The 24874-nt window shown below is 43.8% G+C and overlaps 1 protein-coding gene across 3 annotated transcripts in view; it reads left to right on the top strand.

Moving 5' to 3' along the window:
• Window positions 1-2683: 2683 nt before the first annotated feature.
• Window positions 2684-24874, top strand: part of adcy2a (adenylate cyclase 2a) — a 181201-nt gene continuing 159010 nt past the window's right edge. For 2 of the 3 annotated variants that reach the window (XM_066683043.1, XM_066683042.1), the window contains exon 1: window positions 21832-22222. In XM_066683043.1, the coding sequence (XP_066539140.1) occupies window positions 21845-22222 (378 nt within the window). In that variant the 5' untranslated portion in view covers window positions 21832-21844. Of the gene's footprint in view, window positions 2784-4389; window positions 4436-21831; window positions 22223-24874 lie in introns of those variants that run through there. The other variant, XM_066683044.1, reaches the window with a different exon arrangement.

Genomic DNA, 24874 nt, shown 5'->3' with positions numbered 1-24874 from the left:
ACAGTCACCTGGAGGTAACCCACGCAGACACAGGGAGAACACACCACACTCCTTACAGACAGTCACCCGGAGGAAACCCACGCAGACAGAGAGAGAACACACCACACTCCTCTCAGACAGTCACCCGGAGGAAACCCACGCAGACACAGGGAGAACACACCACACTCCTCACAGACAGTCACCTGGAGGAAACCCACGCAGACACAGAGAGAACACACCACACTCCTCACAGACAGTCACCCGGAGGAAACCCACGCAGACACAGGAAGAACACACCACACTCCTCACAGACAGTCACCCGGAGGAAACCCACACAGACACAGGAAGAACACACCACACTCCTCACAGACAGTCACCCGGAGGAAACCCACGCAGACACAGGGAGAACACACCACACTCCTCACAGACAGTCACCCGGAGGAAACCCACGCAGACACAGGGAGAACACACCACACTCCTCACAGACAGTCACCCGGAGCGAGAATCGAACCCACAACCTCCAGGTCCCTGGAGCTGTGTGACTGCACCACCGTGCCACCCTTATTTCTGTCTTGTCTTTATTTATTTTACTGCTTCTTTATCCCTAGACTGGCATTGGCCTTAGTGTTTTTGAAAAGGAGATTGTAACAAACCTCCTCAGGAATATCTCCAGAGTAATATCCTAAAACACTTAGAGGCTGTTTTGACTGATGTGTTTAAATGAAAGTGGTAATAATATAGTCTGTGTAAATGCAAGGTAGGTGGATCTTGTAAAATGGCTTAGGTTGAGTGCAGATCATAGCAGTAAAATCTGCTGAACAGATGCTTCATTTATTGATTTAAATTCCCTGTAATATGTTCCTTCATATCCCATTCGTAGCTCTTCATCCCTATCCATCATGCTGCTGAAGCAATGGGTGTCTGCGATGCCTTTTGATTATGTATTTAGGGCAGTAGCGAATTTGAAGCGTGTGTTGAATTAGAACGGACTGTTTTGATAACGATACAAGACTATCGCAGTTTGCCTCTTTTATCTGGGTCCACACACAGGACGGAATTCATCAGCTGCCTTAATTAATCTGAAATTGGTGATGGAGGTCACTCCTTCTGTGGAAGGTTAATTAAAAAGAAAGAAAGCAGAATTCCTGAGTGAGAACTTGAGCAGGTAGAGAACAGCACTGTGGCGGCGTGAACTCCCTAAACGCCTCCCTCCTGACCTCCCGAGCAATGATTAACTTTGCCTTGGCTGAGGTGTTGCTGGTTTCTTCCTTTCAGGTGAAGACGTTTGCTTGTTGAAGCTAATGTGCACTTCGAGCCTCAGAAGTGGTACAGTCCGTTTTTGATTGTGTTCTAAAGGCCGTTCTGTATGAGGATTGATATCTTTGAGTATTACCATTTGTTCAGTAGTTTTTACTGATGATCTGCACTCAACCCGAGCCAGAACCATAACTTTGTAAGTTCATTTCATAGTTGCACAATTACCAGAGGCAGACAAGGACTTGGGCCTTCACTTGACGTTGTAAAGGTGAGAGCTACACATTACTGTAGCTAAATTAATGAGGAATTGGTGGATGTGGTGGCTCTTTGTAAACATTGTTGAACACAATATACATCTCAAACGTACCTCTGTGCTGACAGAACTTTCCACATCTCCTCCTGTCTCTCCAAATCCTGATTCATCATTGGCTGAGACTCAACCTCCATCCCATCAGCACATGAACAACACACACTGACCACATGGGTCACCACACACACACACACGAGCTTGATGAACAGGATGCAGAAAATGATGCAATACAGTTCTCTTAACAGAGGCCCCTCTCAGGGACTCCTCCAGCTGTAGTCAGGCAGTGTATGGTCATGTGCATTGGGAGAGTGGCTGTGAAACAAGGGCTGTTTGGATGTTTTCAAGACCTAGCTCACACTTATATTAGACTCTCGTCTATGCAGCCTCCCTGACCGTGATTTATAAATATGCTCACATATGGCTACAGAGAGTGTTTCCAACATTTGGGATCTACAGTAGGGCAGAGCAGTACAACGGTAATAGAGTATACCGCTGCATTTAAAAATCTGAACGGCATCTCAAAATGAGAGCGGTGTTTATGAAGTGTGTGTGGTGTGTCAAATTTCTGTTCTGTCTTTAAGTACAAGGTCAGAGTTCATTTATCTACATTAAAGAGAGCCACAAGGAGGGGGCACTGTGGAAACTCACTGACTGGTGATGTCACAGTCTGTTATTGAGTTTTTATTGCACTATTTGGATGATATTAAATATACATGGTCTCCTGTGGTAATTACTTCCTCTACAGGAGCCCCTCTGTGATTTTATTTTTGTCACAGTTGAAGAAGGATGAGGACGTACTCACAAGGAATATTTATTTAACCAAAACTAAGGCAACACAACAAACAGAAAACAAACAAGAGCAGGGAGGCAGGAAAACAAACTAGAACTCAGTGGAACAAAACTAGGACAGGAACATAACAGTGAACTGGTGGTAATGTGTAAGAAAACAGACAAAGGAACACATCTACACACAAGAACAGACAAGGGAACACTGAAACAAAGGGATTATTTATATACACAGATCACTGACAAGGAACACCTGGGGACAGTAACGAGAGGGCAGGACTACAAAGGAGACTCTGACGAGAGGGCGGAGCTAAGGCGGGACTAGGGCAGAGACAGGAAGAAGAAACAGAGCCTAGGAACTAGGAAAACAAACACAGGACGTGACAATTTTCTTCTGGATTGAGAAAATTACAGACTGAAATAACTAGTAATTCAACTCTCATCTGATCATGTTAGTCCCATACAAATTAATATTTCTACTATTTTTTTTAAAAAAACAGGAGCCACACACTCGCTCTTTTTACTTTTTCAAAGGAGGCAGAGAGAACATAGAGAGCTCACCCCTGCTGCATCTGCACACAGAATCTCTACTAAAACCCCCTGGGATTGGATGGCCCTGAATGAGAGCAGAGAGGCTGCTGGTGATGATACGAGTCTGTACCCGTGTGACACTGTACTGAGAACCCACAAATCCTGTACTGTGCGGCTCCACTATTCCAAATGCTGAGCAGAAACAAGTGTCAAAAGAAACCCATCAGTGGGGAATGAGAAACTAAGGACGCCATGCTCAATGCCGTGTGCTGGCTACAGAGGTATAAACCCTCCCTGCATCAGGCTGTGGAACAGTGGTCTTGGGGGTGACTTCTGTGATGTGTAACTGATCATCCAAGTGTGTGTACATAGTCATTAAATGTAGTGTTTTCATCACCGAGAGCTCAGAGTGCACCGTTCCAGTCCTGTGAACCAAATGTGTACACTAGCCTATAAATGCAGCGTGATACAGTGTCTCTAATCTTAGTCTCGGCCACAGACGCTCTGCCCACAAGTCAATGGAGCGTCTGATGCCTTCAGTGCGTTAAGCTGGCCTCACTGTCAGGATTCTGCCAGTTGCTTTCTGATTGGCTACGTGTACATCGGCATATACGCACTTCCGTGTATTGTTTTGTACTGGCACTGGTCCTGGTCCTTCTACATAGTCATGCCACAATAGCAAACTTTAGACTGTAAGAATACTTCAGTAGTTATTGATGGATGTATGAAACTACTGAAATTAAGACCCTGAGTAAGTAGCTACTGAGAGTAAGACCCTAATTATACCTGTTATTTTTATAAGAAGAGGGTGAGGGGTGCATCCTGAAAACATTTTAACAACATGCATTCACACTTTGAGGTCAAAAATATCTTTGGAAAATCCGAATGCTATGTAGTGTGTGACATGGGAATCATCACCTAGTTTCGGCCGAGGATCCTTCATGAGTAGCCTCCTTGTGGTCACTGACTATGCGCACTGTACGTACTATTTTGAGCAGAGTTTTGGTGTCAAATGAGGTTTGGAGAGATGTGTTTACACCTGGAGTGTTCAGACTGAATGTGTGATAAATTCTTCCTGTAATTTATAGATTGTGTTCTCCCTGTGTCTGTGTGGGTTTCCTCCGGGTGACTGTCTGTGAGGAGTGTGGTGCGTTCTCCCTGTGTCTGTGTGGGTTTATTCTGGGTGCTCCATGCTCCATTTCCTCCCATGCTCCAAAAACACATGTTGGTAGGTGGATTGGCGACTCAAGAGTGTCCGTAGGTGTGAATGTGTGAGTGTGTATTGCCCTGTGAAGGACTCCCGCCCCCTCCAGGGTGTATTCCTGCCTTGTGCCCAATGATTCCAGGTAGGCTCTGGACCCACCGCGACCCTGAACTGGATATGGGTTACAGACAATGAATGAATGAATGAATTTTTAGATTGGTTGTGATGCAGTTACACACATTTTGAAATTGCTACCAGTTGGCATTATTCAGTGCTCTACACCAGTGACACTGTTCTTTCTGTGTGGCTCTTTCCTATCCAGATGTAATCCTGATACTTATGGCGCCTTAAAGAACCACATGTAAACGGTAAGTAATACGTTCACTTATCTTCTGATTTATGAACTCGGAATAGGTTGTTTGTCAATACAGACATTTTTTCTACCGCCACATATAATGAGTGTAATCTGGATGAGAGCAGGTAATTTAACCTCTCTCTGGCTTTCTGTCTGGCATTCTTTGTGCTAAGTCTCTGTTTGGTGGCCTCCCTATGCCCCCTGCTCTCCATCTCTTTCTCTCCATATGTGTGTCTCTCTTTCTCTGGGAAGATGTAGTTGTCTCTGCAGACAAACTGTGAACTCATTCTGTCACATAAGCTTCTGCTAAGCAGGTGCTGTCAACCCGCCTTAACAATTTCTGGGCAAATAAAGGAAGAGACTGGTGATTTATTTTTTACAGGTCCTCTCCACATGAATTTATTGTACGTTTTACAGTGGGAGCTTGGAACATATATGATATAAGTGTTAAGAGAAAAAAAACCCTAAAATATAATCACTACATTAACATTTTGTTCATAAATATTGAGGTTTCTAAATGTAATTTAAGCTATTAATTTAAACAGGACGTCAAAATAGAATTATTGTATTTTTTATATATATTTGTAGTAAGAAATTATTTGGGTATTTGCAAAATTGGCTGTAAATTTGTAAGCATAATGAAAAACGTTTATTTTTCAAATATGCATTTATTTATTTATCAATGTTAATTTATCTCTGGAACAATGTATAATTTTTATAAACATTTACTTTGCTGATAAGAAATTAAATAAAAATTGGAGATAATTTTTAAAAAATAATTAGGTTTAAAATAAGGTTTCTATATTTTTTAATTTGCAAAGCTACAAAAAGTGGTTAACTAGATTTCATTCTAACAGTATGGGATCATTAAATATAAAACAGTAATTTAATTCTTTAAAAAATATATAGACCTTGTTGTTCAATAAAACTGTTTCAGCCAATAGACGTCTTTGGTCAAGCTGTTTAAATTGATTTATATGAAACCTTCCTGTAGCCTTTTGTGACAGACATTTTGCTTGTGTTTGAAATCTTTTACTTAAATCTTTGTAATTGTAACATCAGCGGAACACAAATGGTGCCCCATTCATGGAAAAATTCAGGATGCTCAGAAAATAAATAGAATACAGTGAATGCCATATTTCAGTGTCATTTGTCTCATCAGTGCTATTTCATACATCCAAACGTGGCGCTCAGTTTAATGTACAACATAATATAAAGACAACATGCACTGTTACCTATATCATAAGACTATTCACTAACCCATCCAAATCATTGAATTCTGGTGTTCCAGTCACTCCCATGCCCACAGAAGTGGCCTAGGCATGCAGACTGCTTTGACAAATGTTTGTGAAAGAATGAGTCGTCCTCAGGAGTTCAGTGAATTCCAGCGAATTACTGTGATAGAAAGCGATTTGGAACAACAGCAACTCGGCCACAAAGTGGTAGGCCACATAAAATGACAGAGTGGGGTCAGCGGATGCTGAGGCACATACTGTGCAGAGGTCAGCAACTTTCTGCAGGAAATCTAATGGATGAGTCTGGGTTTGGCGGTTGGCAGGAAAACGATACTCGTTGAACTCTTAATGCTTAAGCATACCAAGAGATTTTGGACAATTTCATGTTCCCAGTTTGGGGAAGGCCCCTTCCAGTTCCACAATGACTGTGCACCAGTGCACAAAGCAAGCTTGAATTAGTGTGGAGATTAACACACTCGTCCAACACCAGTGTCTGACCTTAGAAATGTGATTCTAGAATAATGGTCAAAAGTTAGACTCTCCTAAACCTTGTGGAAAGCCTTTTAAAGCTGTTATAGCGTTAGGCCGACATCATATTAAACCATATGGATTAAGAAAGGGATGTCACACTTAGCTATGACCTATTTTTATATTTATTTTATTTATTTTACATTTGTATCATTTTTTTTTTAAATATTTGATTTGTTTATAATATCACATGGGCCAGACATCATGTGTTTTGGATAAAATCTGGGCCAAACCAACATGGCCGACACTACACGTGCTGTATCTTTAGTCAAGCCTGGCTTATGACAGTTGGCACATGTCCAGCCTGAACATCACTTGTCAGTGCTGTAACTAAGCTGCAAGTCAAAAGTGAGACAGATTGAGCCCAAAAGTGTCTGCTGTCTGGGTAATGGTTATGATGGATTCACACTGGATAACAAACCTTGGTGTAATTTCCAGACATGGGAGAGGCTACTCGATTTCTGCACTGCTGTCATACCAAAGAACTGGAGTGCTACTGGAATATTTAGACCTTGGCTATTGTTCTGAGAACAGCCAACCAACCAAAAATATCCAGCATTCAATAACCTTATCTTCTGGCCTTTCTAATAGATAATGGGCGAGAGGATGGGAAACTCTGGAAAAATAATTGAAATGATCTATTTGAATGGGTGTAAAATCACTGATACACTCCAGTAATAATATTACACCACTTCCACAGGTAAAACTAATTTGTCTGAATAGAGATTTAGTCAGCCCATAGATATCGGACTGAGTGCTCTTGTATCACACCTTGTGGATTCGTAGGCTTCAGTTATTAATATATACATTCATTTCCACATTCACAGAATTGGTTTTCCCTCACAGTATATTCCCCTTTAATATCCGTTCTGACTGAAAATGAAACACATCACTGGCTTAAACTTCGACTTTAATCCAGTGTTGTGCCTCTCTGGTTTATAATGTATTATTTATCTAAATAGGTGAAAGACCACACAGGGACTGTTTCTTAGACGTAGTTGGCCTGATTTGGACTTTCCCCCTGGTCCTGTAGGACCAATCCACAGAGGAATTTCTGTGTTTAAGCAATGTCTGAAGCAGTGGCCCATTAAGGATTATGAAAGCATGTGTAAGCAGCTAATTGAAGGATGAGCATTTTCTCTCTCTCTCTCTCTCTCTCTCTCTCTCTCTCTCTCTCCCTCTCTCTCTCTCCTTGGTCTGGAAATGGGACAGATGCTTGGATTTGGAGTTGAAAGTGAAATCCAGATGATGCTGATGAATTTATACATGTTTAATCTTGTGACGTGTTTAGAACAGCTGTTACAGCCTGATTATTTCTGGTATGAAATAATGTTCACGCAAAGCATGATAATGTGCAATTGGCAGAACAGGAGTCTCAGCAGCAGCTTTGTACATCCAGAACAATGTGTTTTCTACTTTGTGGACACAAGTAGATGATGTGTGGTAAGGTCAGTGATTAGGGAAGCACAATATATCAATGGCTGATATCAGTCTGTGCTTCGTTTCTCTTTGAAAGTTAACACCTGATCTACAGGGGTTGGACAATGAAAGTGAAACACCTGGTTTTAGACCACAGTAATTTATTAGTGTGGTGTAGGGCCTCCTTTTGCGGCCAATACAGCGTCAGTTCGTCTTGGGAATGACATACACAAGTCCTGCACAGTGGTCAGAGGGATTTGAAGCCATTCTTCTTGCAGGATAGTGGCCAGGTCTCTACGTGATGCTGGTGGAGGAAAACGTTTCCTGACTCGCTCCTCCACAACACCCCAAAGTGGCTCAATAATATTTAGATCTGGTGACTGTGCAGGCCATGGGAGATGTTCAACTTCACTTTCATGTTCATCAAACCAATCTTTCACCAGTCTCACTGTGTGTATTGGTGCATTGTCGTCCTGATACACGGCACCGCCTTCAGGACACAGTGTTTGAACCATTGGATGCACATGGTCTTACTGGTGCAGTGTGGAGTTAATGAAGATTGTCCACCAGGCTGCTCCAATTTAGCCATGAAACCTCCCACACTACAATGACAGGTGTTTCAGTTTCATCGTCTAACCCCTGTAGCTTGGCTCATGAATACTCTATACAATTTAATATAATATTTAAATCAAAATAATAGTTTAATGTCTGTATTGTCAGTATATGTTTTTATATTGGACCCTAAAACTCCAAACCGGAGCAACACTGTGTTGAAGTATATATTTATTATGCTAGACTTGCTTGTAAAAATGATCTCTAGATAAACCATAATGTAAAGCTTTGCAGACTGCAGAAAAGCCAGTATTTTGAGTTCATTTGAGAACAACAACAAAAACAATTGGATGCCACAGTTTCTAATGAACAAATTAAATAGAACTGACAGTAGAAATACAGAGCTTTTTACTGTGGAGTCCATTGCTTTGCTTAGCCTTACGTTTGTGTAGAACACAGGTTGATATTTAACTGGGACAGTAATAAACTGTGCCTGTGACCTGCTTGAAGGATGTAGAGCTCTTAGTTAATCTGAAAGTAAAGAAGTGCACGCAATAGACACTGGGCAGTTTACTGTCACTGTATCACTTCCTGCTCTGCTACTGGAGGCAGTATAAATGACTGAGTGCTGATGTATGTATTACTCATAGAAACATGAGCACAACACATCTGAGCTGGTAAAGTGGACCGTGGCTATAGAAATCAGATCATATTATGACTTATGGCTAAACTAAATGAGACTGAAATATAAAAAAGTCAATTTTTCCATATGGATGTATTGTATACTGAATTCTGAATTGTGTTGTGTGATTTTTATTAATTATTTTCATAGTTTTGCATTTTGCTTGCCCCAAACTCCTATGTAAGGAGGTAATATCAGCGTTTGTCAGTTTATAAGTCCAGGATATTTATCTTGATTTGATCTGAGTTGATAAACGGCTAGCAATAAAAGGCTATCAGTTGAAGTATCAGACAAATGAAGACAAATGTCTTCTCCAATCCAGTTCACAGCACAGAGTGAGTCTGACTCTGTTTCCCAAGCAGTTTTCCTTGTGCTTCTAAGTCTTAAAAATGTTCATTGTATTGTCTGCTACCTTTCGCATCTTCTCTTAGTTGCCCTCGCGAGAAAGGAGCCTTACGCTAATATTTTAATGTTTGTTTGCTGTGGAGTTTTGAGAAGGGAATGATATTTGGAAAGATGGGCTGGGTCTTGTTCTTCATTGTTTGGTACAACCTTTGCCTTACTGAGGCATGGCGAAACCGTTTCACCTCTAGCCCATATCTGCTGAAGTCCCAGAAGAGCAGAGGCTTCAGATGATCTTGATCTGTTGTTTTTATACTGCAGTATTCCACTTGTTCATAAGCTGTTGTTAATACATTATGCCAGGCAATGGCATGTTCACCCAAGCAGATGTTGATTAATCACCTGTAAATGTCCAAACGTTTCTCATACTCATATCATTTTGGCTCAACTGGATAAATTGATCTGGTCTTTTATCATTCATACATTACTGTAACATACTAGATGTGGGAGATATAGTACTTAACAGGATAGACTTAGGCTATATATAAAATGCAACTAATTACCAGCCTGTAATGATGCCGTCTTGGTTTACTGATTTATTTTCAGTCCCTCTCATAAATACTTGCATTTTTAGTGTCAGGATTATACAGGGTAAAGACTATCAATATGTAATTATTTATTAATTCATTCATTGTTTGTAAGCGCTTATCCAGTTCAGGGTCGCGGTGGGTCTAGAGCCTACCTGAAATCACTGGACACAAGGCAGGAACACACCCTGGAGGGGGCGCCAGTCCTTCACAGGGTGATTCACACTCACACATTCACTCACCCTTGTCTCATGATACAACCAGGTGTTAAAGATGTCTAAAGTTTCAAAGCCTTTTAAGAAACATGGCACTATATTTTTGCTAGTGGTGGTTTGTTTCAGCCTTTTCCAAATAAACAAAATATTAACAATGTTTCAATCAGCCATAACATTACTATCACCTCCTTGTTTCTACAGGGTGGGTCATTTATATGGATACACCTTAATAAAATGGGAACGGTTGGTGATATTAACTTCCTGTTTGTGGCACATTAGTAGATGGGAGGGGGGAAACTTTTCAAGATGGGTGGTGACCATGGCGGCCATTTTGAAGTCAGCCATTTTTGATCCAACTTTTGTTTTTTCAATGGGAAGAGGGTCATGTGACACATCAAGCGTATTGGGAATTTCACAAGAAAAACAATTGTATGCTTGGTTTTAACGTAACTTTATAAACCATAATGTGGTGGTGCACCATCTTGCTGGAAAAACTCAGGGAACGTGCCAGCTTTAGTGCGAAAAGAGGGAAACACTTCATCATTTCAGAAATTTTGCATATTCAGTGGCATTGATGAAGAATGGCCCCACTATCTTTGTACCCCATATACCACACCATACCATCAAGATGTGCAGCACCTGAAACTACGGATACTGGAAGCCTGTGCTAGCATTTCTCCTGTGATGTTGCTATCAGTGTGTGAAGAGTGGGAGAAGAGGGTTGCATTGACAATCCAACACAATGGGCACCACTTTGAACACATTTTATAAGTGGTCAGAAACTTGTAAATAACTCATGAAAGAATAAAGTTACATTAAAACCAAACACCATTGTTTTTCTTGTGAAATTCCCAATAAGTTTGATGTGTCACATGACCCTCTTCCCATTGAAAAAAAACAAAATTGGATCCAAAATGGCCGACATCAAAATGGCTGCCATGGTCACCTCCCATCTTGAAAAGTTTCCTCCACTCCCATATACTAATGTGCCACAAACAGGAAGTTATATCAGCAACCATTCCCATTTTATTAATGTGTATCCATATAAATGGCCCCCCCTGTATATTCACTGACCCCTGACTATATATGTCCCAGATCGCAGACACATTTTGGCTAAATCTCTCTCACTTCTGGAACTTACAACTCAGTTACAGCACTGGTATGTTATTGACATCTAGCCCATATAAAGTGGAGCTGTGGTCAGCCTCACCCTGAGTCAAGGGCAATATTTAAAGCCAAACATGAGCCATGAGAGAGCACCTTGTACTCTGAATTAACCATAAATAAAATTCCCTTGTTCGCCATTCAGCTAGGTGCTATTTTGCAGTTTTTTGAGAGCTTTCCAGCAGCTTTCTATCCACTACTAACTTTTCCATTTTGCGGGCAGCAATATGAGTGATTGGAGCTGCAGTGTAAGTGGTGAAGCAGCACTCACCAAAATAAGAGTCTTTATTTTTACATGAATACCCAAAAATGAAAACTGAGATGAATTAGGAACTTAAACAGTAATAGAAGGTTTTTATGGATCCTTAGGCATGAAAACATCTGAAATCCTTTTGAGTGTTGAGCATTTGAATGAATCATAACTCAAAATAAATTGCTAAAACATGAGATTAATCAAAATATCAATTATAAAAACAGGTTCTAAAGTTGGCTGAACTATGTTTGAAGCTGTTGTAAAACACATGGTATAAACCCACTGATGAGAACAGTGAGATGAACAGTGGGCCTAGGACTGGTAGTTTGGTCCTTCAGACTGAGTACAACACCGTATGTATGCTATCTATAGTCGTGAGCTTCACTGAGCTTCTTTTTTAGTGTTCTTATCTAGCTAAACCACTCAGTTATCCTTTGTGCCTGTTGTGTACACTGTTTAAAATCAGTCCTCAGCTTGTATGTACCTATCTACTCAAATGAGAACTGTTTGTGTATTTATAGGGTCATAGATGGCTAGGTTTCGACAACCAAAGTAGCAACACTGCTGTGCCAGAACTGAAGTGGAACCAGCATTGAGATTCATTCATTCATTCACTGCTTACTTGAATCTTTGGCCCTGGACAGGGTTTTAAATCCATCTCAGGTATTCACGTACAGTTAAATCAGAGTAGTATTTTAGTAGCTGATAATGTGGTTAGGCATTGAATCTTCATTTGGTCACTAACCCTACTGCATTTACATGTTCTCTCCCTTTGAAACGGTTTGATAAAAACTGCATGCTCTTTAAACTTTTAGCGAAACGTGTTTAAACCCACTTTGTTTAAAGGTCAGTAATATTTTGCATGAACATGAACGGAGAACTTCCGTGGTTTACTTTAAGGCTCTGGTCAAGATGTTGAGGACAAATGAGCCGGTGTGCAAAAGGTCATGGGTAATCTGAGTGCAGAAAAGCACATTCTGCACAAGGGTGCAGCGCCATCGTGGAACAGCCTCTTTCCTTTCCTGCTGTGTGTCAGGGCTCCCAATCAGAGACCATTGTTCTCAACCTGGAGCTGCACTCCACACCAGGAGCGCCAAGAAGGCACAAAGACAATAAATCATATTTAGAGACATATTAGTCTCTCTCTCTCGCTGTCTCTCTCTCTCTGTCTCTCTATTTATCTCTCTATCTCGCTTTCTCTCATTCTCTCTCTCCCTCTATCTCTCTCACTCACTATCTCTTTCTCTCGCTCTCTCTCTCTCTCTCTACCTCTCATACTCTCTCTCTCTCTTTCTCACTCTCTCTCTCTCGCTCCCTCTCTCTCTCTCTATCTCTCTCTCTCACTCACTCTCTCTCTTTCTCTATCTCTCTCTTTCTAGCTCTCTCTCTCTCACTCACTCTCTCTCTATTTTTCTCTCTCTCTCTCTCTCTCTCTCTCTCCCCCTCTCTCTCTCTCTCCCTATCTCTTTCTCACACTCTCTCTATTTCTCTTTCTTTCTCTCTCTCACTCTCTCTCTATTTCTCTCTCTCTCTCTCACACTCCCTCCCTCTCTCTCTCACACTCTCTCTTTCTCTCTCTCTCTCTATCTCTCTCTCTCACACTCTCTCTCTATTTCTCTCTTTCTCTCTCTCACTCCCTCTCTCCCTCTCTTTCTCTCTCTCTCTCACTCCCTCTCTCCCTCTCTCTGTCTCTCTCTCTCTCTCTCTCTCTCACTCTCACTCTCTCCCCCTCTCTCTCTCTCTCTCTCTCTCTCTCACTCTCACTCTCTCCCTCTCTCTATCTCTCTCTCTCTCTGGTGAAACAAAATAGTGGCCCTTCCTTTTGTGTTCAAGAATAAGAGGAGACAAGATTTCAAGATTTCAGAATATAATATGCATTTAAATACCATACTGTTCTCCAAAATCCATGCTCTGCTCACAGCTAAAACAGCCCTTTGTTACCCCTTTGTATTTATACTTACATTTTTTTTTCCTTCACAGATTTTGTGGCTTTCTGTGCTTGTTCTTAATTGCAGTTCTTTTCAAATCAAACACATTTTCATTTGCGTGTGGAAAATCCTTTAGGTCCAAACCAAATACAGTAATTTTATGCACTTATCACTTTGTCTGATGGCTAACATTCAAATCTATGCACACATTCACAGAGCGTGTAGAGTAGCAGACAGAACGTCTTGAACATGTCGTACGTATGACAGGAAACAGAGGGCTCTATATTGTGGGAGATACAATGACAGGTGGCTTATAGTAGCAGTGTAGCACTTGATATATAAAGAATGTCTTTGTTTGTTTTAGTGGCATAACAAGGGTTTAGGAAAATGGGATTTTGGATTTGGCAAAACGTGTTGTTTTCAAAGGCAAATCGTTTCAGAAATCAATAAGGAGTCAATGGGGAACTGCTTGAGGGGCTTGTGAAATGAACAGCATGACCCCATGGTACAGGGACATATGCAGGGCACATGCTATTAGCCTCATATAATTAAATGTCCTGTCAGGTAACTGTAAATAGAGTGCAATGTCCATTAACATGGATGCTGTAACAGACAAGTCATCATAGAGCATGCTTATTGAGAATAGAAGGGAAGGCGATGCCATGGCAGAGGGGCGGAATGAGACAGATGACACTGTTTTAGTTTGCTGTAATAGGGATGTGTATTATCAGATCAACCATATTACCATTTGTTGCTCTGCATACTTTCCTATCCCCATTACACCCTGCTCTTCAGTGCTCAGGACCCCCACAGAGCAGGTGTGATGTGGTGGTGGATCATTCTCAGCGCTGCAGTGACACTGACGTGGTGGTGGTGTGTTAGTGTGTGTTGTGCTGGTGTAGAGTGGATCAGACACAGCAGTGCTGCTGGAGTTTTTAAGGCTTCTGTGTCACTGCTGGACTGAGAATAGTCCACCGACCAAAAACATAAAGCCGACAGTGTCCTTTGGATGAGGTAGGAGTGTCTAACGCAGTGTTTAAAAACTCCAGCAGCACTGCTGTGTCTGATCCATTTATATCAGCGCTGAGAATTATCCATCACCAAAACCATACCTGCTCTGAGGGGAGTCCTGACCATTAAAGAACAGGATGATATGGGATAAGAAAATAGTAGAAAAACAGATGGATTATCGTCTGTAACTGTAGAACTACAGAGTGCTCCTGTGTGGTTAGTGGAGCTAAAATGTGGACAATGTGTGTAGATACAAGGTAGATGTTCCTAATCCAGAGATTGTTTGGTGTATATTGGTTTCAGTTTTGGCATTGCCAGATACGCCCATGAACAGATAACAGATACTGGCATTGTTCTGCAGTTCCCAAACTGGTGCACCCTTCTCTGTTTTCTCTGTGGTACTTATCTAGATCCTATAGGTCAGGGATATTTAGAAAACTTATTAGAGCACATGGTGATATGTGGGCGGCACAGTGGCGCAGCAGGTAGGTGTCGCAGTCACACAGCTCCAGGGACTTGGAGGTTGTGGGTTCGAGTCCCGCTCCTGGTGACTGTCTGTGAGGAGTGTGGTGTGTTCTCCCTGTGTCTGCGTGGGTTTCCTCCGGGTGACTGTCTGTGAGGAGTGTGGTGTGTTCTCCCTGTGTCTGCGTGGGTTTCCTCCGGGTGACTGTCTGTGAGGAGTATGGTGTGTTCTCCCTGTGTCTGCGTGGGTTTCCTCCGGGGTTTGCTAAACTTTCATCACAGTAAAGGTCTAAACCTCGAGTTGTGCCTCGTCTCCTTGTGGGACTGTAAGACTCGCCGAATTAGAACTGGCCGCAGGAGAGGTGAGCACAAACGGCTCTGTCGGCTCGTCTTTAAACATTCACTTCTCTGCATCAGCTTCGATCATTCTGGAGCAAACCACAGTCCTCCCTCTCATCATGCAGAGTAAATAATCAGTCTGATTGACACAGCTGAGAGAAGCTCAGCCGTATTAACTGGCTTAACTGTGCCTGTTGTCTGTCGCTGCTCTATGAATATCATTATTTATTCTCATTAATTTATTACAAATGGGTCACAGATCCGTATAGATCTCTCGCTTGATCCACGTCTGGACCGAGGTAGGCCTATTCTGTCTCTTCCCATCCACTCATCCTAGGAACTTTGTATGTTAAAGCCCAGTTATTCAAGGTGACAGTGTCCTCTGCTTATTTCACTGGGATCTACATTTCCAAAAACATGAACTAGTTCACACAGAAGCTATCAATAGCTAGTGTTTCGCATGGGAGATAATTGATGGCTATTGCACCATATCAGGGCATTTCTGTGTATTGACAGGATTTGGCAGCAATCCCTAATTAGTGTCAGGCCAATATAAACAGACAGACAAGTGACTCACTGTGTGTGATCACTACTGGAAGGAAATGACTGTGGCTTTTTGTTGCATAATCAGATGTAATATATCGTCCCTGTCTAAAGAAAAATATGTACCTCCAAAATAGTACCTTATAGTAACAGGAGAAGGAAAAGACTCCTTAATTTTTAATGGAAGTCAACGTAAAAAGATTTTTATTCATTCATTATCTGTAACCCTTATCCAGTTCAGGGTCGCGGTGGGTCCAGAGCCTACCTGGAATCACTGGGCGCAAGGCAGGAATACACACTGGAGGGGGCGCCAGTCCTTCACAGGGCAACACACACACACACACTTTCACTCACACACTCACACCAAGGACACTTATGAGATGCCAATCCACCTACCAACGTGTGTTTTTGGACTGTGGAAGGAGCACCCGGAGGAAACCCACGCAGACACAGGGAGAACACACCACACTCCTCACAGACAGTCACCCGGAGGAAACCCACGCAGACACAGGGGAACACACCACACTCCTCACAGACAGTCACCCGGAGGAAACCCACGCAGACACAGGGAGAACACATCACACTCCTCACAGACAGTCACCCGGAGGAAACCCACGCAGACACAGGGAGAACACACCACACTCCTCACAGACAGTCACCTGGAGCGGGAATCGAACCCACAACCTCCAGGTCCCTGGAGCCGTGTGACTGCGACACTACCTGCTGCGCCACCGTGCCACCCGTAAATAATTTTGGAGCATTTCTATTGGTCCATTCCTCATGAAATTATCATACGTGAATCACCACTGCTGTGTTCAAATGATGTACCGGACTCGTAACCGACAAAAACCGAGGTATGAGTTGTTCTTTGGACAGCAGTGATATAAAGAAATGGCATTTCAGAGTGGCTTTATTTTTACCTGCTGCAATGAGAATTATTTTATGAGAATTATTATCTCATGGTTTGGAAGGAAGTATTTCACTGAAGCCATAATGTTGTTTCTTGAAGGCTTTCATATTCATGAATCATGTTCACACACACAAGTAGGGCATCAGCCAAGAAGTGATTTGCTCACGTTGGGGAAGGACTATGCAGGTGGTACAGCGGATCCAAATCTGGGCTTTAAGGCAATGTTTGCGCTTCAGGAGATCCAATAACTGCAGTTTTTACAACCTCACACAATTCTTCTGAGCAGCAGCCTCAGTTTTCCCTTTAACCTGCACAAAACTCTTGGGGAAACTTGGAAGCATTTCTGACCATGAAGCTCAGTCATGTTTCTTTCCTTTCAGAATCTTTCACTAAAGTTTGAAGGCAGATTTATGGCTCTGACTCATTAAACTTGGCTTTCAGAGACAACCCGTAGTGTATTCAAGTTTTAAAAAACCTGACAATATCAGAACCATCAACTGCTAAATGTGATACAAAATTTGCGGTGCTTGGATTTCAGTTGCCATTCTTTGAAAGGCCTTAGGAGGGCATTCGTTTTTCAAAGAAATCAGCGTGGATATATTTCCCATGATGCCGACTGCATGCTGTGAAGAAGAGACCTGTGATAGTCCAGATACTCTTATTAGACTCTGCTCACTGTTTGTGAGGTGTGTGGTGTGTTCTCTCTGTGTCTGTGTGGGTTTCTTCCAGGTGCTCTCTCACCTCCCACAGTCCACACGTGTTGTTAGATGGAGAGGCTGTCTGAACTTTTCCACAGGTGGAAAGGGAGAGTGTGTGAAATTGTCAGTGTCAGTGTCTGGATGAGTGTGTGAGTGACTGGGTGAATGTGTGATGCCCTGTTATGGACTGGCGACCAGTGATTCTAAGTAGGTTTGGGACCAGTGGCGGATGCTGGTCTTTCAAGGTGGGGAAGCTCAAGGCGTCTTTTCCAGGGACTTGACTAGTGTCCTCTCAATGGCCAGCAGAGCTAGGCTGCTTAAACGGCCTTGGCCCATGTGAAGTGTGTCCGCCTGTGAGTGCTTTGTGACGGTGGAGGGGCTCAGCAGCACCCGCTGGACAGAAACAGTGATAGAAGTCAGAAAGAGTGATAGAAGTCAGTCTCCAAACACAAGCAGCTACAAAAAACCCACCAGAAATAGAAGCTCGATTTGTCGCTAGTCGTTTTTAACAAAGAAAATGCCGCTAAGAGGTTTCGGAAAGTCTGGTTCAACTCAGAACAGAATGAAAATGTAATGCTCCCACGGATCTTTACACCAAAGGATCTCTGATTCGCTCATTTCACTGTCAATCAAAAAGGGATTCAGCCTCAGACAGATCATCCAATCATCATGCAGAAGCTGAGCGTCTGGGCCAGCCGAGGCCAGCCCACTTCCCCATAGACCCCCGGAGACGCTGAGCGTCCGATGGGCGGGACAAAGCCCAGCATTTATCCAATGACTCGTCTTGTTTCGCTGCACTTCGCTGCTTCGCTATTGAACTCTGTGGACGCTCAGCGTCCTCACTGTTTAAAGCACCGTGAAGCTGTGGGAATGATTGAGAGGAAAGCCGCGTCTTTACCAGTGATAAGAAGCTGATTCTGAACAAAAGTTGAGCGCGTTGTAGTGCATATTTATTCACTGACATGTACACACAACAGTATATATTTGATCACTTATTTTTTTGACATTTTAGGGGTAGCTGAGCTTCCCTTGCAGTCTTAGAGCAATCGCCCCACGTTTGGGACCCACGGTGATACTAAACAGGATGAACTTTTTTAGGTAAACTTCAATTTAAATAAACTTGAACATATCAGTTCAGTTCTGTCATCACGTCATTGGCTGCTTGTTAAATTCCGCATCGATTACAAAACTCTGTTATTAACGTATAAAGTTCTACATGGGCTCGATCCTGAATACCTTCAAGATACTATTTCCTACTATGTGCCTCCACATTTACTCAGATCACAGAGTACTGGCTTTTTAATAGTTCCCAGAATTCAGAAGGCCTCAGCTGGGGGCTGAGAACTCTGGAATGATCTTCCAGAAAACGTTCAGGACTCAGACACAGTCACAATCTTCAAATCTGGGCTAAAAACTCATTAGTTCAGTTTATCTTTTGGTAGTTAATGCTCCCCCATAGATAAAGGCGGCAGATCCGGGGGGTCCATGGACACAGGGAATTATAGTAAACTGAGACGCTGGTGTCGTCCGCAGCTTCACGCGATCACTCAGGTTTGTTGACGGTGGAGCAGAGGGATGCCAGTGCTTCGGGAAGTTCCTTCTGGTTCCTCTCCTTTTAGTTAAACCTGTCATAGTCAGATCTCCTGGAGTCATTAGACACACTGTAAATGTTCACATTCTCTGCTCTACATTCACCCAAACAGATCACAACTAACTCCATCCCTTTACCTGTCTGTCTGGACACTGATGGATGGCTGTCGAGCTCCTCCTCCACGCTTCAGAGCAGCTGCCCACGCTCCAACAACCACCAAGTGCCTTGAAGCTGCCCCTACACTGAAGTTCTCACGGACTCCTAACTATTATCACCAGTAGATTGACCAGAGGAGGATAGGTCACCCTTGGTTCCTCCTCAGCTCTGAGTGAGTGTTTCCTTCCCACTGTCGCCCTTGGCCTCATTCACCTGGGGATTTTACCATTGTTTACACTTCATGTCAAATCTTTGTCTTACTGGAATTCCGTGAAGCTGCTTTGTGACATCATCAGTTGTAAAAAGTGCTACACAAATAAATTTGATTTGATTTGATTTAGTTTGAACTGTTCTTCTTTATTGCCTGTTTCCAGATTAGTTCAGAAGTTAAGAATGGAGGCTGATTTGACCTAATTTGTCAAAGTTGAAGGCTTATGTACTGCTCATCTGTTAGAAGCAGGTTTGAAGTTGCCCCACGTGGGTGAATATAGTCCATTCTGATGCAGTATTTTGAACACAATCACAGATTAGAGTCTCAGAATAGATAAAGCAGCTGTTAGAACACAGCGCCGTGAGCTAGGTGTGTTCCACCCAGGCCCTGGCTTTACTGGAGGAAACTGTGATGCTAGAATGGAGTCTAAAGGTCAGGCTGCAATAGATGTGGATTATCTGAAATGATTCTCCCCCACTCCAGCTAAGACTGTTTGCAGGATCAGGGCTTTCTCTTAGCAAATCTGTGGCTGATTCTATCTTTAGACCACAGCTTGTGTGGAGGAAATGTTGCTTGTCTCATGTGTGGCTTTTCTGCCCTTACTCTCTCTCTCTCTCTCTCTCTCTTCTTTTTCTTCTTTCTGCCCTCCTCTCTACTGCTCCCCCTCCCATTTCTCTTCTCTCCGGTCCCTCCCTATTCCCCGCTCTCTCCCTCAGTCTCTCACATGCTCTGCCTCCCTCTCATCTCTCTCTGGCGTCCTCGGATCGACTGTGTGATGACGTGACTGTGCGACTTCCACAACTTTTACTTGCATTTTATAGCATGTCTTTGACCTGCACTATACCCGCTGTTCACATCAGCATTTAAGGACCATGAAGCTCACTGCCTTTGACTACAGCTCGGATTTAGATTCATATCCCAGAGTCAGCGAGGTACAGCAAGGGCACAAAAGGCCAAATTGTGGGCTGTGTAAATCAGAAATCATGGGATAAAATGGGGTTCTGATTGTATTTCCCTTCTGACAGTGCTGAGATTTCAGAATTGTACCAAACAGCTTATTCTGCAATTGACTCGTGTGAACAAGAACATATTGGCAATTTCATAATTCATTCATTTAACAAACAGAAGCCTCAGTAGCGTGTGGAAGAACAATACACAGCCACAACAGCCTCCACCTCCTCCTCACGCTGGTCACCATCTTGGTCACACAGGCTGTGAGATGGCATCCCATTCTTCAACCAGCATGCCATTCTTCAACCAGTTGCAAGTCAGCCAACATGGTTGTGTCGGTCACTCTGGCACGCCCAAGCTGATCCCACAAGTGTTCAGTAGCTGGCAGGCCATTCCATCCTCTCCACTCCAAAATTCTGGAGGTAGTCTCTGATAAACCCCTCGCTGTGGGGATAAGTGTTGTCATCTTGGACGTTAGAGTTCGGTCCCAGACTGTGGAGATATCAGACTGCCACTGCTTGCAGAATCTCATCTCTATCTCTCTGCATTGTGACTGCCTCCAATGATGACAAGCCTTGTTTTTCCAGTGAGGGAGATGCCGCCCCACACCATCACACACAATGAACTGTTTGGCATTGGCAGAGAGGATTTGGCAAATTTTTAATGGGTGCAACCCACATACTCAGCTCTACTGCTCATCCCATAAATGCATGTTCCTTACAAATATGGCACCATTTAAAAGGGAAATGAACAGACTTTCCAACGATATTAGATTTATTGCCTAGAAACATTGTTACAACAAAGAAATAATCTACCGAACACTTTTTGTGCTATTTTTATTTATTCATTCATTCATCCATTATCTGTAACCCTTATCCAGTTCAGGGTGACGGTGGGTCCAGAGTCTACCTGGAATCATTGGGCGCAAGGCGGGAATACACCCTGAAGGGGGCGCCAGTCCTTCACAGGGCAACACACACACACTTTTTTTTTGAGTCGCCAATTCACCTACCAACGTGTGTTTTTGTACTTTTCCAGCATTAACTGCACCCACACTTTGCATTTTATTACCGTGTTTTGAGACTTGATATCAGTTTTTTAATGAAACCTGAAGAGATATTCTTCCACACTTTCAAAGTTCACGCTTTTGAGCTCCAACTCACCCCCAGCACATTCAGTGATGCTGAAGGCAGGGTGATTAGTCCGTTGTTCTGAGAACACCAGCAGCTTCTTTGTTTGGTTTGAAAAGGTTATTCAATAACATCTCCTTCTTCTCCTCGGATAGTGTTCAGATTTGACGCAGTCCTGACTCTTCCTCCTGCCACTCAAAGATGAAAGTTGTGTATAAGATGGTGACATTTTTCTTTGTGAATGACTTGACTCCAGCTTTTCAAAGACATCAGCAAGCTGCTTTTCCACACCTTCAAAAAGTCTTAGAAGTGGGTTGCATTTCTGCTTTTCACAGTCCTCTGTATCACTCTGCTTCCCTTTCCCTCTTAGCTCTCCCCCTCCCTCCTTTCCTCCCTCTCTGGTCCCTCCCTATTCCCCCCCCTCCCTCACTCTTACATACACAGTTGCGCTGCCTCACACTCGCCTCACTCTCTCTCTTGCTGCTCGCTCGCCAGTCCAACATGTTGCCTGCGCGATGCTGCGCTCCGAAGTGGAAAGCGTCCTGTCGGCGTCCCGGCAGAGTCGCGCCCCCCACACCCGAGCCGCCGCGCTGCATCTGAGAGAGCTCCGCGAGGAGGAGGAGGACGAGAAGGAGAACCAGCCCAAGGCTCTGTCACCTGCCATCTCTATGTGGAGGGGGGCCATGCGTGGGAGGCGCTACCTGCTGGAGCGGGGCAACACGCCCGGTACAGGCAAGGGGTCCGGAGAGGGCGGCCGAAGGCAAAGGTCACCCGACTGGCTTTACGAGTCGTACTGCCGCATGAGCCAGCAGCACCCGCTCATCGTCTTTCTGCTGCTCATCGTGATGGGCGCCTGCCTGGCACTGCTGGCTGTCTTCTTCGCCTCAGGGCTGGTGAGTGCATGGGGTGATAGGGAAGAACCATGAAGGAAATAAGGGCACCGGGCATTAGGTCCCAGGCACCATGGGTGAAATCAGGTGCTGATTGATGTGAACCTCACAGAGGAAGCAATTCGGCAAGAGAGTCTCCTAGTGTCCCACTCCTAGTGTCTCAGATTTGTGGCTCCCACTCTCCCTCTCTACCACCTTCTCTTTTTCTTCTTGTCTCTTTCCTTCCCAGACTCCCTCTGACACAGGTACAGCTCCCCCGCTGTGCGCAGCTGATGCTTCCCATCCTTTGTAGTGCTTTGGATGGCAGCCAGCACATTTTCAGAGCACTCTGTGAAGATAACGAAGGGACTGGAGGAGTAGGGGTTGGGAGCGTCTCTGGGAAATCAGCGCTGTTTACACTGTAGCCACATGCCTTTGTTTATTTTATGGAGCATTTCATGTCTGGCTTCAAAGTCCTTTCACATCGATTCATACCGAGAGCCATAAAGATCTTGGAAGGATGGAGGACGAGCATAATCTGGAAAATCAACAGGCTTAATCATGGCTAATTATGTTGAACGAATCAAGCAGAAACTATTAACCTGTCAATGATAAGACTCTTCCTTTTAAATCCTGTCCACAGCCTGCTGCGCAGAAGGTAGAAAAAAAGCCCTCCCTCTGAATTCGTGCCTTGTTTTTCAGACTTGTAATGACTTACTTTTTCTAATCCTTAGGATTTCCATTGCTTTGCATGGTCCAGAAATGGTAGTGATCTATTAGCGTACGACGTGTTGGACTAGATACATAAACTTTTACACAAGCTCCAACAAATGGCTCTAAAATATAAAATCGATCACATACAGATTGTGTTGTAGACTGTTTCTGTGTCTGTAACCCTGCGCTCAGCCACCCGGCTATGTCGGGTATTTTAGGCAGCGTTTGGTGGAAAAAAGCACCATTCATTAGAACGGCAAGCAAGAGCGAGTCTGTGAGCCAAAGCAAAATATTGACACGCTGCTAAATTGCAGTGAGACTTTTTTTCTTCCATGCCGCAGATTCCACTCAAAGCCAGACGAGTCTCTAAATAACAGATGCTTGAAAAAGCATCATCTCTTGCACCGAGCGCGTGGCTCTCTATAAAAGGCTGTGCTAAGTGGCCAGGATACAACTCTGTGGGTGTACATGTGCTCTTGTCCGTGCTGCTGCTGCCTCGTCTTGAGTCCTGACTGCCTGACCTATATTCACAGCTTAAGCTCAGCCTCAGTGGTCTGGAGCGTGAGGGTCTTTCCCATTCCAGTGGCTGCACACATCACACTGTTTGTTGGGGAAAAAAAAAGCCCAGAGTGCGCTGTAGGGCAGTTTCTGAAGATGTGTCTCTCCCTCCCCATGACCTGCTTCTGCAGTGCCTTCAGTCCATCCAGTGAATGGCAGCTGAAACAGCCTGTCCTTTCTGCCTGTGCTTTGCTCTGTGGTGCTGCCGCTACACAAGGCTGTGCTTGGGGGCTCAGTGTCTGTCCTCTGTGCTCACAAACCCATGTAGGAATTGGCAGAAACTCTGCAATGGTTGTCCATGGCTTAGCCTTTAGGAGTTGTGCATTACTGCTGTCCTTTTTCTTTACTATTTAAATGGTGTGACATGATTACATTATTAATAAGTAACCAAAGGAAGTTTCAGTTCATGTTAACATATGCTTATTGTCCATTTTTGTGGGTTTCCTCCGGGTGACTGTCTGTGAGGAGTGTGGTGTGTTCTCTCTGTGTCTGCGTGGGTTTCCTCCGGGTGACTGTCTGTGAGGAGTGTGGTGTGTTCTCTCTGTGTCTGCGTGGGTTTCCCCCGGGTGACTGTCTGTGAGGAGTGTGGTGTGTTCTCCCTGTGTCTGCGTGGGTTTCCTCCAGGTGACTGTCTGTGAGGAGTGTGGTGTGTTCTCCCTGTGTCTGCGTGGGTTTCCCCCGGGTGACTGTCTGTGAGGAGTGTGGTGTGTTCTCTCTGTGTCTGCGTGGGTTTCCCCCGGGTGACTGTCTGTGAGGAGTGTGGTGTGTTCTCCCTGTGTCTGCGTGGGTTTCCTCCAGGTGACTGTCTGTGAGGAGTGTGGTGTGTTCTCCCTGTGTCTGCGTGGGTTTCCTCTGGGTGCTCCGGTTTCCTCCCATGCTCCAAAAAACACGCGTTGGTAGGTTGATTGGCGACTCAAAGTGTCTGTAGGTGCAAGTGTGTGTGTGTCGCCCTGTCTGGTGCCCCCTACAGGATGTGTACCCACCTTGTGTCCAGTGATTCCGGGTAGGCTCCGGACTCACTGCAACCCTGACCTGGATAAGCGTTTACAGACAATTAATGAATGAACATATTATGCATATATTCTAATACTTAAACATGCATTTTAATATATTTCTCACATTTAAAATAACACTAGGTAGTATATTTACAATTACTTACAGCTTCAAAGTCGAGAAACCCTGCACTGCTTGTCTGTGTTATTGCAGTTCAACTACTCAGCCACCAGAGATTTCACAAGAGTTCACATCCCAGCCCTGATCTGTGCTGCGTTAGTGAGAGCGACCTCTGGTGGCCATGCATGTGAACAACAAAAACAAAACAGGGGCTCCCGTCTGTTTTTAAGCAGGGTTTTCTCAAGAACAGCACAAACATGTCCTGAAGCGAGTGCTAAAATAACATATCTT

The sequence above is a fragment of the Hoplias malabaricus genome, chromosome 10, assembly GCF_029633855.1.
Source record: "Hoplias malabaricus isolate fHopMal1 chromosome 10, fHopMal1.hap1, whole genome shotgun sequence".
Lineage (NCBI taxonomy): Eukaryota > Metazoa > Chordata > Actinopteri > Characiformes > Erythrinidae > Hoplias > Hoplias malabaricus.
This window is presented reverse-complemented; position numbering and strand designations above follow the sequence as displayed.